The sequence below is a fragment of the Ananas comosus genome, linkage group 16 (genome assembly GCF_001540865.1).
Source record: "Ananas comosus cultivar F153 linkage group 16, ASM154086v1, whole genome shotgun sequence".
Taxonomy (NCBI): domain Eukaryota; kingdom Viridiplantae; phylum Streptophyta; class Magnoliopsida; order Poales; family Bromeliaceae; genus Ananas; species Ananas comosus.
The window spans coordinates 9,334,521-9,345,964 of NC_033636.1; the positions used below are offsets into that span (position 1 = coordinate 9,334,521).

Here is an 11,444-nt window from a genome sequence, read left to right on the forward strand (position 1 = left end):
TAGATAAATTCTCCAATTTTTGGTTGAAAATTTTGGATCTTAAAAAACATAAAAATTTAGAAGGTGTCAATCCAGAAAAATAATTTAAAGGGTTATTTAAGAATCGCCTATAGTTGAGGGGATTCGTACGTTTTTACCTTTTCTCTTTTCTTTTTTTTTTTTTTTTTTTTTTCTTTTTTTGAACTTTCGCCTGTTTTATCATAAGATTATTCCTCTCAAATGGATTTCCCCCAAAACTTGTTTCTAAATGAATCTTAAGCTTAGTTTGGTATCGGGATGAATCTAACACTACTAGATAGAATGGAGTTGAGATGTTTCTACGTTCTCCAATGAGACCCCAGAATAACCGACTAACTGCAATATACGGAATGCAATATTACGTACAGAAACAAATAAGGTATTTTCCTAGCAATCCCAAACGAAACCTTAGTGACTACATGCTTATGTTTGAAAAGCCGTTTTATTTTTGCCCAATATTTATGAAACTCGAAAAGATGTGTTTTAGTAAAACAACCATTTCCACTTTCTGAGACTAGGGCTTCGTTTGGGATTGCGGGGAAATTGCCACTTTTTGATACTAGGACTTCGTTTGGGATTGCGGAAAGATTACGTTATGTGCGGTGAGAAAATACGTTGAAAAAATACCATGTTTGTTTCCGTACGTAATATTGCATTCCACATATCGCGATGAGTCGGTTACGATATATTTTCTGCGGTCCCACCGGAGAACGCAGAAGCATATTCCTATATGCTTTTTCTTCAACTCCATTTTATCGAATAGCGTTAGATAAACTCCAATACCAAACTAAGTCTAAATAATTACAATAGCAGTGAAATTAACCCCTTTTTAGGAACCTGCCTCTTTGATTGCAGGCGGATAACATAAATCAAAATTCTAACCTGTCACAAGAATGAAAAATTAATGAACGCGTTTATCTACTGCTGCATTGGTATTGCTTCCACATTCAAAATTATACATCACCAAATCTTTGTATCGACCCAAACCAACTGATTCGATGGCGCAAACTGTAAACCGAGATACATATCATAGGTGAAAGAAAGAGCAGGCATATACAATACGAAGGCACACCATATTGTCACGAAGATAAAAAGCCGGAAAACATGAGAGGATACACTCAAAGCACGACGAATGCACGGGAGGTGCCCGTGAAATGGCTGATCGAACCGAACAGGCTCTTCGAAGCACCAAAGTGCCTCAACCTGTAGACACCCGAGGGGGCATCCTCCGGGATTCTCCACTCGATCGTTGCATGGCTGTAGGAACTGAGCTGCCTGGGCCTCGACCATTTGAACCGCAGGCAGAAATCGTCGTCGTCATAGGCAGGCAACCATTTTTTGTTGCTTTTCTTGAAAATCTCGACGAGGGAGAAAGTGCCCTCGGTGAAAAGGTCATTCCTCGGGCAGGCCGACCAGAATGTTGCGTTGACCACTCCGCCCCTCTTGAAGGTTGAGTTCTCAGGGACATCGGCGCCGACATCGCCGAATTTGACCCCAAAGGGAGTCGCGTCCATAATGACGGGGGGTAAGAGGCCGATTTGCTTGTCCAAGAGATCCGGGACTTGCGGGCCGGACGGAACGCTATGTTGACCAGCTAAGGCAGAAGCGAGCTTCTTGAACTCTTGAATGTACGCGCTGTGAGTGTGGGGTCCGTAAAGTGTTGAAGCTCCCTGAAGGAAGTTATTTCACAAAAAGTAAAATTAAATTATTTAAATTAAAATCTTAATACAAAATCGTTGAAAAAAGTTCATAGTTATCTAAGATCTAATCATTTGCGTAGTGCTGCCCTATTCTTTGCCTTAAAGATGAATCGACATTATGTCCGGCATCTAGAACTATGCTTCGTAAAGGTTAAAACTGTACGAACCTCGTATCTTTGGATTTGGTACTCTTCAAAAGTGGTCACATACTGAGAGTACGTGTTCGACAACCCAGCAATAACAACGTGAACATTGTCATTAAACTCACCACTGCTGCTACTGGTTAATACTGTTTTCACAGCATTACGCAGGCGCCTCCCAGCCATTGTTGTAAATTCTGCAACGATAAATATCATTAATAGTTTCACAAACATTTTGCAATTTGCACTGCTTGGGAACGAGCAAAAGAGAAAGGAAAAATGATCAAGTTAACATCCAAGAAGTTAAGAACCTCAACATAGTGAAATAATAGAAAGAGCATCTCCATTTCACTTGTGTATTTTTAAAACAGAATGTAGTAGTAAAATTCATGCACGATAGGTTCTGAAATTGATAGAGACTCGAACAACTCCGCATGTACAAATGAACACCGTTGAATAGTATTTAAGAAAAGCAAAAGGCACATACCTCCAGGCACACAAAGTATGACCACCTGTCCAATCCGTAAAATCTGAATTGGTAGTATTGAAGGCTACACCAAGGACAAAAAAAGAAACTTAGATGACGATATTCCTAGAAGTAACAGCAGAAGAAGAGGCAATCACAAAGCAACTACTAGCATTTGTAGATTAATTTGATATGAATTGAGCCATAGATCTCACATTTGACAAGTCAATAGGAATCTGCATGCAGTTTATCAATGCATCAGAAAATGTTTATGGTTAAAAAGTCAACCCCAGTTACCCCATCAATCCTATTGAGGTGACCCAAACAAGGTAGACCCCCATAAAAAGCAGGGAATGCCAACAAATAAATCTGACAAAAATACACAGGATAGACAGGGTTTTAACATTGTAATGATATGGATCTATGATTCATAGAACATGTAATATGGAATTATAAACATAGGAAAACCTACCGCCCAAGCATACGGCTCTGTCATTTCACCAGTATCAAGCAAAATAGGCTTCGGCTGTTGACAAGCTATTTGTTCCTTACCTGGTTTTTTAAGCAAGTTCCTCACTAACCTCCAAAAAGGATTACCCTAAAAAAGCATAGGAAAATCCAAGATCAAATGGTTGAATAGGTCCTCTTCGAAAGATGATGATACCAAAATTTAATAAAACTCAAAGAGAATATAGTGATACTCAACCTTCTCATCCCCTTGCTGGAAATCGAAAGCTCCAGGACCGTCTGTGGTTCCTGCAGCAAAAGCAAATCCCATCGCAGCTGGGCATGTTTTGACCACCTGCTTTGAAGGAAGGGTGACTTCAAGCTGTGAAAAGTCTAAATAAGTATGACGATAGTCGATCTTCCCTTCTACTTGTTCAGTTGCTGTGTTAAACAGATCCACAGCTTTGTTGAATTGCCTATCGCCAATGATTCGTGTACTTTCAAACTCATCCGGGTAACTGCCAGAGACCAAATTAAAACATTTCAGTAACAAAATAAATAATATTTTTGTGAGTTAAAAAGGCTATGGGCTCATTTGCTAGAGCTTTTGCAGCGGTGTTTGACTTGGGCTTAATCTTGCGGCCACAGCAAAAGCTCCAGACGTTTTTTTATGCCAAAGCCCGGTTTCTGAAAGATTCTGTTTTTTTGCAGTAAAGAAGCCACTCAAAAAGTCAGTTCAAACAGATATTAAGAAAGCACTTTTAGCAAAACTACCCTGGCCCACGTCCATAGCAGAGCTCATTCTTCCCATTGCATGTGCTGTGATTGAAATCACAAGGGCGACCGGTATCTATGCAGAACGCTCCAAGGACATTTGGGCTAACATCTCCACAGTTTGACTGACAAAATGCAGAAACAAATTTTGGTTTGTTTTGCTGACTACTTCTGATCTGCTGCACGACACTCGAAGAACTTGTTAATCGCCTTCCACCAGACGCCCCAAAGGACGATGCTAGCTTTATTAAAGAATCAACTGCAAATGACAAAATTCGGAAAACGACTTAACGTGAGATAGAAAACTCATAAATGCTAAAATGCCCTTTCGTCATTGGCAAAAGGTAATGCGCCAACTAGTAGCAACAAGATCGATAAAGAAGACAACAACATACAGTCCTCATGTGGTTTAGGAATTATGCTAGAGACTCTTCGAGGAAGTTGATCTTTTTCCCTTCGAGGCTCAAAAGCGTCGGCCTGTATCTTTTCGATTACTTTTGGAAAGCCCTCTTGTTCAGCCCAGTCTTCCATGAAACGAGCAGCGGCTCCTTTGTTGTCCCCGCTTATCAAGGAGTTTGTACGGCTCATGGATGTTCCATGGGTTGCAAACCAATTGAAGCTTCCAACCGGACCCCACTCATCGTCTACAAACTTCAGCAGGGTCATTTCTTTATCAACATTGTACTTATACTGGATTCGCTCAGAAGCAGGATTATTTAGATATGCACTGGGACTCCTATTTACTCCAGCATCTAGAAGGTCCCCTGAAAACCAAATAAGTAATTTCACAAAAAATGACCCCACAAATTAGGAAGGTTGAAGTAAAAGAAATAGTTGTGATTCTTGCACAAGGTTGGATAGCTCTGAAATGTAATATGTAATATCCAGCATGATGTTGCAGAAAAATTGTAATGATTTTCATTACCTTTGTTCACAAATAATTTTCCAGGGCGCAGATTTTCATGAGCTTGAATAATGCTTTTCTCAATGCCGTCAACAACGACATCAAATGATTGACGCACAAATCCAAGAGAAGTTACAATGTACACAACATATTGCAGGTAACCCCCAGGCCCAGCATGAGTGTGGATCCCACTGATAGCCACATTTTTATCATTATAAAGACCACCATACCTGCCAAATATTGATGAAATACTGTGAGATACACCAACAGAAGGGGGACTAAACAATCAATACTAAGCATGTAAAATTGTCTTGCATGATACTTTAACAATCGTATGTCACTAGATCATATAAAGACCAACCAGAGTCTCAACTATGTGCAGATAAATTAAGTCACATGCATATATAAGCCATGTATGGGAACTTACAATCCTTCCTTGCAAACAAGCAACCAAGTGAAAAACACATACCTACGATGATTGGCCACAAAAGAAAGCAAAGGTTTGTCTACTAATTCAAAGAAAACTAGGGCAGTAGGTTACCAATACATCAGTGAAATATCAATAAAAATATATGAACTTTTCCTCAAAATTTCCTCAATTTTGTTATGACTAACAAACAAAAGCACTGAATACATAGGAAAAGATAACCCTTTACTGAAACTTGAGCATTTGGTAAGACATCTAACATGGTGATCGACAAGAAAACCAAATATTAAACAGTGGCAAAACAGACAAGTAGAAACTCAAGCAAAGTAAGGTTTAGCACAATTACCTAGACTTCAGTCTTTCTAGAACCTTGATTGTAACAAGCTGAGATCCCATGCAGGCATCAAGGTTCACAAACACAACGCGGTTGCCCTCTGACTCTGGCTCGGCTACAATAAATGCACGAGCCTTTAGCCTGAAGTGCACTCCAGAGGCAGTCTGCTCCATATTAGCATATCCCATCATATTGACATCAGCTGCAGGACCCGTTATGTCATAGCTCCCAAGACCAATCAAATACGATGAATCCGAAAGGCCCGTGCCGCAATTCTGAAGGAAGATTGCTAGAAGAAGAATAAGCCACACACTGCTCAAGAAACCGCCAGTATAGCGGCGGAAGCAAGCGGTTGACTCCATGGCACTGAAAAATGAGCCGCTCAATTGACTTCCAAATTCATAACAGGAGGTAAAGAAAAACTAATCTGCTTTCCCCTGCGCAATGAAATCATAAGAATAAGAAATACTTCGAAGATGAACAAAATATACATATTGAACTAGTCGTCATGAAATCTTCACAGTTAATCAACTAATGGACATGTAAGATGAAATTCATCATCAACATATCTATCACAGCATCATAAGAAATATAGAGAAGAAAAAAAGTAGTTACTGGCACCAAAATGTTATACAAAGTAGTTACTGGCTCAAAATAAATCGAATCGTGAGTATAGAAATGCCAATAGCGAAAAGTATATGTCGTCAGGCATCTTTTCTACTATGAAGTCCCCAGGGAACCATCAGATAAAATTCAGCAAAAGTATCTTCTAAAATATGGAGTCCAATATTCAACTACTATAGTTCTCTTACATATCTCAACAAACACTTATCTGCCATGTAAATAGGACGAAATCGAGAACAATAGGGCAAAATCACCTCCAATATCTAGTAAATGACAATTATATGAAACACTGAGTGAAAATGAGAGGGGGGAATAAAAAAGAGAGAAAGAAGAAGATCATTGAGACAGTTTATAAGGCATCTAAACAAAAACAAAAATTTGATCTGCAATTGAAGAAACAATCTCCCAAACGTTCGTCTACTCAAGTCAAGCACAAAAATCACCCGGTATTTCGGAAATTCAAAAACCAAAACTGAAAAACCCGATTTCCCATCATAGATGCAACGATCCAAAGGTGTCTTTTTTCTAATTCCCCACGGATACAATTCAGACCCCAGATTCCCCAAATAGGGCTTTTGGGGGCTTCAAAATGCGATCCTACGGATACAGTAAAAAATTTTCCTACTTCGATTGAACTAGACCAAGCTCAAACGGCGTATAAATGAGTAATCAAATCAGCTCAGTTCCACTGAGCACAGTAAAAATCCGATCTTTCGTCGACTCCACGTAATAAAAAGCAAAACAAAACAAAATCAAAGAGGAAAGATAAAACCCTACCTGCAAAAAAAAAAAAAAAAACGATCAAAACCTTGGAATTAGAGGAATCCGAGGGCGTGCGATTTATAAAAGGAGCGATCCGAATCTTAAGCTCCCGCTAAATACCAAACCCTAAACCACATCAGTTTCGGAGAATCCGTTGTGGGATTTTTCCCCTTCGAGGATGATTTAAATTGAGGGGAGAGAGGAGCAGTGTGATTCGGCTTGGAGCTAAGAAACAGGGAGTGTGAGGTTGATAATTCGAGATTAATTTAAACAAATAAATTGTAAAATAAGTTTCTTGGGGTTCTGGGGTTGAACGAAGAGCGAAGGACATGTCGGGATCTATGTATCTAAGTACTATCCCGAATAGAAATTTGCTTGCACCCGGTGTATAAGTACATTCGTACTCCACAGTTTTTGGAAATTAAAAACTAGGGAAGGTACATGACATTTTCGGCCACAAATCCTTTTGAATTATTATAATTAAGTTCGTATGCTTCAATTTAATTGATTAGATATTTATATTTTACTAATATAATATTTTAATAATTATTATATTATCAATTATAATATTATCGTATTAATATAACATTAGTGATATATTTCTGTTTAACTAATTAAATTATACTGCAATACTTGATTGTAATAATTTAAAAATTTTGAGCCAAAAATTATAATAAATTTAAATTTGAGGATCAAAATATTTCGAATTTTAAAAGTTCGAGAACCAATAGTACAAGTTAGCCTAAAATCTATGATATTGCAAGTTGTGTGTGACAAATATTATAAATTTTATGTATATAATAATTTCTTACAAATTTAATAGTAAATTGATTTTTAATGTTTTAAATGGCTAGATGTTAAGATAATATTTTTTAAAAAATATACGAATTTTCATATTAGGCTCTTTGAATAGTGTAGATTGAGTATGTTGAATTAGATTATTTTTTAAAAATATTGAGTATGAAATATTGGGTGTGGCCATATAAAGCGTACGTGTGATGCTAGTACAGATAATAAATTCTCTTATAATTGGTCTCGATATAATAATAGCAATACTGTATGTACGATCTCTGGACTAGCTGTATACTTTATTTCTCACTCGCCCAGAACCAAGAACTCTTATCCTTAGCTTGTCTTTATCAAAAAATTAATAAAAAATTCAAAAAAAATTGTGAATCTTAGGATTTATGGAGTGTAAAATTTGCATACATATATATAAAGATATACAGATAGTATTTATCATACATACAGTATTAAAAAATATTGTTTGTGAATATATATATATATATATATATATATATATATATATATATAGACTCGAATAGCACCAATGAGTTGGTGCTATTAAATTTTTTGTCATTGGATTAAAAAATGTGTGATTAGGATGATGTGGGTTCTTAGGGTTGAGTGGGTGGTTGGTTGAATAGTATAATTGAACTGATGAAAATGATAAAAAAAGATAAATCTAACGACAAAAAACATAATAGCACCAAATACTTGGTGTCATCGATAGCATTTCAACCGGACTCTATATATATATCTATGTGTGCGCGTGCGCGCGTAAGTGTAAATTTTACACCCTTTTTATCATAGAATTTGTAAAAATTCAAATGGTTTTTTTAAAAAAAAAATTGTTGATAAAATTAGAGAGAAGGGAAGAACTTTGAAAAGCATGGAATATGGATCTTACTTCTAGTCTATAGGTGTACATACAACATAACATTGCTCTAAAAACAAGTCAATCAACAAATCCTACAACTTCATCAGCTGATCGAGATAGAAAAAATGTGTATATTATATTATGTTATCTAAGCATGTGAATGCAAAAACAAGAATAGTACGATAGTTTTTAGATACAAAAGATAACAACAGAAAATATATATACATATATTTGTATATTTTTCTATAGTAAATGGTAATATTTGATGTTGATCTGCAAGGCTTATAAACGGCCCTCTTTACATCGAATATAACAATAACAACTATTTAAAAATCAGAAAAATCATTGCAATTTTTTTCCAGTATAAGAATAAGAAAATACATCCAACATCTGAATGTTTATTATGTATAATTATTAATATTTATTAGGTTCTAAGGGCTCTGAATTTGGGTTTGGAGGTGGAGATGTCAATGGGTCGGATACGGGTCGGATTTTTAAAAACCCGAACCCGAACCCGAACCCGACTCCAAACCCGAGACCCGAACCCGAACCCGAACCCGACGGATTTTTAAAATCCATATCCAAACCCAAACCCGACCAAAAATCCGAAACCCGAACCCGAACCCGAAAATTTGAACCCGAAACAATTATTTCTTTTTTCAATATTTTAAAAAATATTACATTAAATCTAAAATTTTAAAATATAAATTCAAATATAACATCAAATTTTTATATATATATTATATATAATACAAAATAAATTCAGGTTTAGGTCAGGTTCGGGTCGGGTACAATCAAAATTTATATCTGAATCCATATCCGTCGGATTTCTATATTTTATATCCATATCCAAATCCATATCGATATCCATCGGATATATCTGTTTCATTCGGGTTCGGATTCGAATAAAATTTCGGATATCCATACTCATTGACATCCCTATTTGGAGGAGACTGGTCTATAGGGCGCGGTCCACGGAATAAATTTGTGGTGGGAGCTACAGCGTGGGTGTAAACGGAGCACGGTGTTGGCGTGTGGTAAAGGGAAAGTATGTTTTGCTTGCCAGGGCGTGCAAGTTCCGCCACGGCGCGGGTGAACCGTGAAAGGAAAATTAAAAAAGAGAGCGACAGTGTGTTGTTTGCTAGTGCTCATTACTCATTAAGTGTTGGAATTAAGATTTTCTCTTTTTTATTTATTTATTTTTTTTGGAGATAGTTTTGAGGTAAGTATTATTATTATTATTATTATTTCATTAAAGATTGTTTTTAAGATGTTTATTATCAGATAATTATTTCAAGGTTTTTTTTTTGTTTTATAATTAATTAGGGATGCAAATGGATCAATGGACCCACGCAATGCTCTCTCCCTCTCTCTCTCTCTCTCTCTCTCTATATATATATATATATTTAAGCTTAGTTTGATTTTTATGTAGTTCAAAATGGCAAATTTCAAAGCTAGTTACTTTATATTTCCAGCAAAATTTATGTATTAAAAAAGAATGAAGCAAATAGTATGCTACTTTTCTCTCAAAATCTACTCGCTTCGGGCTGTTCAGTGTAGGCTCGCTTTGAGGGGGTTTGGGCCGGACGGTTTTGCTAGAGTTCAGGAAGGTTATTGGATTTAGGTTTGTTGGGCCTAAACTGGGCTTTATTTTACTTACGGGATAGGGTCTAATACGGGCTTTAGTTCGTAAATAATTGATTGGACTTAGTTATTATTATATATTAATATTATACATTTAGGAGTGGGTTAGGCTTAATCTATCCTAGTGTTTTCGTGGAGGTCGCTCGATGGTTGCCTATTTAGCAGGGCCTTCTTCGTGGCATTTCGCCACTCCTGGGCCTGCGTTATTATAAGCTTTTTACGAATTAATCAACGCAACATGTCTCTAGTCTCTACTAGGGACTCTGCCTCTCTCTCAAGACAAAAGTTAAAAACAAAAAACAAAAACCGAAAAAAAAAAGAAGTTGTAAGTTCTAACCCCGCGCGGGGCCCCACTCCGCATTCCACGTGACCTCCACTCCGTGCACCCGCGAATTGGGACGGGCCTCGTCCCCGACCCCTCCCCCACTCCTATAATATCTCTCTCTCTCTCTTCTCCTTTCATCTTCATCCTCCCCAGATCGATCTCACACACACGCACACACACACACTCTCTCTCTCTCTCTTTCTCACAAAAACCAATCGCATCCAACATCCAAAGGAGAAGGAAGGAAAGGAAGAGGAGGAAGAAGAAGAGGAAGAAAATGGCGAGCATGATAGACAAGGCGAAGGGGTTCGTGGCGGAGAAGATCGCGCAGATACCGAAGCCGGAGGCGTCGCTGACGGACATGTCGTTCAAGGGGATGAGCCGCGACGCCGTCACCCTCCACAGCGAGGTCTCCGTCACCAACCCCTACAGCCACCGCCTCCCCGTCTGCGAGCTCTCCTACACCCTCAAGAGCGCCGGCAGGTGATTCATTAATTAGCCTCCTCTTATATAGCCTTTTCCGACGATCAGATCAGATCAGATCAGATCGATCGATCGATCGATCGATCTTTTTCATCTTTTAATTTTGAAAGCAAGCACGATATAGATATATAACACGAGCATCTGCATCTGCATCTGCATCTGCGTGGGCAGGGTGATAGCGTCGGGGACGATGGCGGATCCGGGATGGATAGCGGCGGCGGGGGAGGTGACGAAGCTGGAGGTGCCGGTGAAGCTGCCGTACGACTTCCTGATATCGCTGATGAGGGACGTCGGCCGCGACTGGGACATCGACTACCAGCTCGACGTCGGCCTCACCATCGACCTCCCCGTCGTCGGCAACTTCACCATCCCCCTCTCCACCCAGGGCGAGCTCAAGCTCCCCACCCTCAAAGACATGTTCTGATCATTCACTCCCCCTCACGTCCCTCGCGCACCACGCGCGCACGGGGTTTCTGCTCGCTCTGCTCTTTGTCTTCTGTGTTGTTTTCACTCTCTTTTTCTCTTTTCTTAATAACAGAATCAATAATATCTCTCTGCTGCTGCTTCTACCGTCGTCTAATAAAGCATTTTGTTTAGATTATTGTTGCCCTTTTTACAAATTCTCTTTTTCCGTATGAAACGAAACACAATTAATAGTTTGAGCACGGACAATCATCTGAATGGTTCAGGATAAAATATAAAAAATATAGTTTTGTAATCTTCTAATCTCTGTTGG

The 11,444-nt window shown here is 38.2% G+C and overlaps 2 protein-coding genes across 2 annotated transcripts; one reads left to right on the top strand and one right to left on the bottom strand.

Annotated features, from left to right (window-relative positions):
• Nucleotides 913–6,919, bottom strand: LOC109722495 (neutral ceramidase-like). The gene is made up of 10 exons (XM_020250577.1): nt 6,643–6,919; nt 5,223–5,647; nt 4,471–4,679; nt 3,941–4,309; nt 3,546–3,804; nt 3,031–3,289; nt 2,797–2,922; nt 2,346–2,409; nt 1,886–2,055; nt 913–1,688 (listed from the first exon to the last, which is right to left on the bottom strand). Exons 2-10 carry the CDS (start codon nt 5,570–5,572, stop codon nt 1,137–1,139), a joined length of 2,358 nt encoding a protein of 785 aa, XP_020106166.1. The 5' UTR covers nt 5,573–5,647; nt 6,643–6,919; the 3' UTR covers nt 913–1,136.
• Nucleotides 10,291–11,309, top strand: LOC109722497 (desiccation protectant protein Lea14 homolog). Its single transcript, XM_020250579.1, has 2 exons — nt 10,291–10,708; nt 10,880–11,309. The coding sequence occupies exons 1-2, from the start codon at nt 10,503–10,505 to the stop codon at nt 11,130–11,132; spliced, it is 459 nt and encodes a 152-aa protein (XP_020106168.1). The 5' UTR covers nt 10,291–10,502; the 3' UTR covers nt 11,133–11,309.

What these genes read in the sequence shown, in the direction of transcription:
- LOC109722495 (XM_020250577.1), bottom strand. Translation starts at nt 5,572, where the DNA reads ATGGAGTCAACCGCTTGCTTCCGCCGCTATACTGGCGGTTTCTTGAGC. An exon ending in TCCAGCAAGGGGATGAGAAG is followed by an intron (nt 2,923 to 3,030) that starts GTTGAGTATCAC and finishes ATGCTTTTTTAG; the next exon opens with GGTAATCCTTTTTGGAGGTT. An exon ending in ACCAAATCCAAAGATACGAG is followed by an intron (nt 1,689 to 1,885) that starts GTTCGTACAGTT and finishes AACTTCCTTCAG; the next exon opens with GGAGCTTCAACACTTTACGG.
- LOC109722497 (XM_020250579.1), top strand. Translation starts at nt 10,503, where the DNA reads ATGGCGAGCATGATAGACAAGGCGAAGGGGTTCGTGGCGGAGAAGATC. An exon ending in ACCCTCAAGAGCGCCGGCAG is followed by an intron (nt 10,709 to 10,879) that starts GTGATTCATTAA and finishes CTGCGTGGGCAG; the next exon opens with GGTGATAGCGTCGGGGACGA.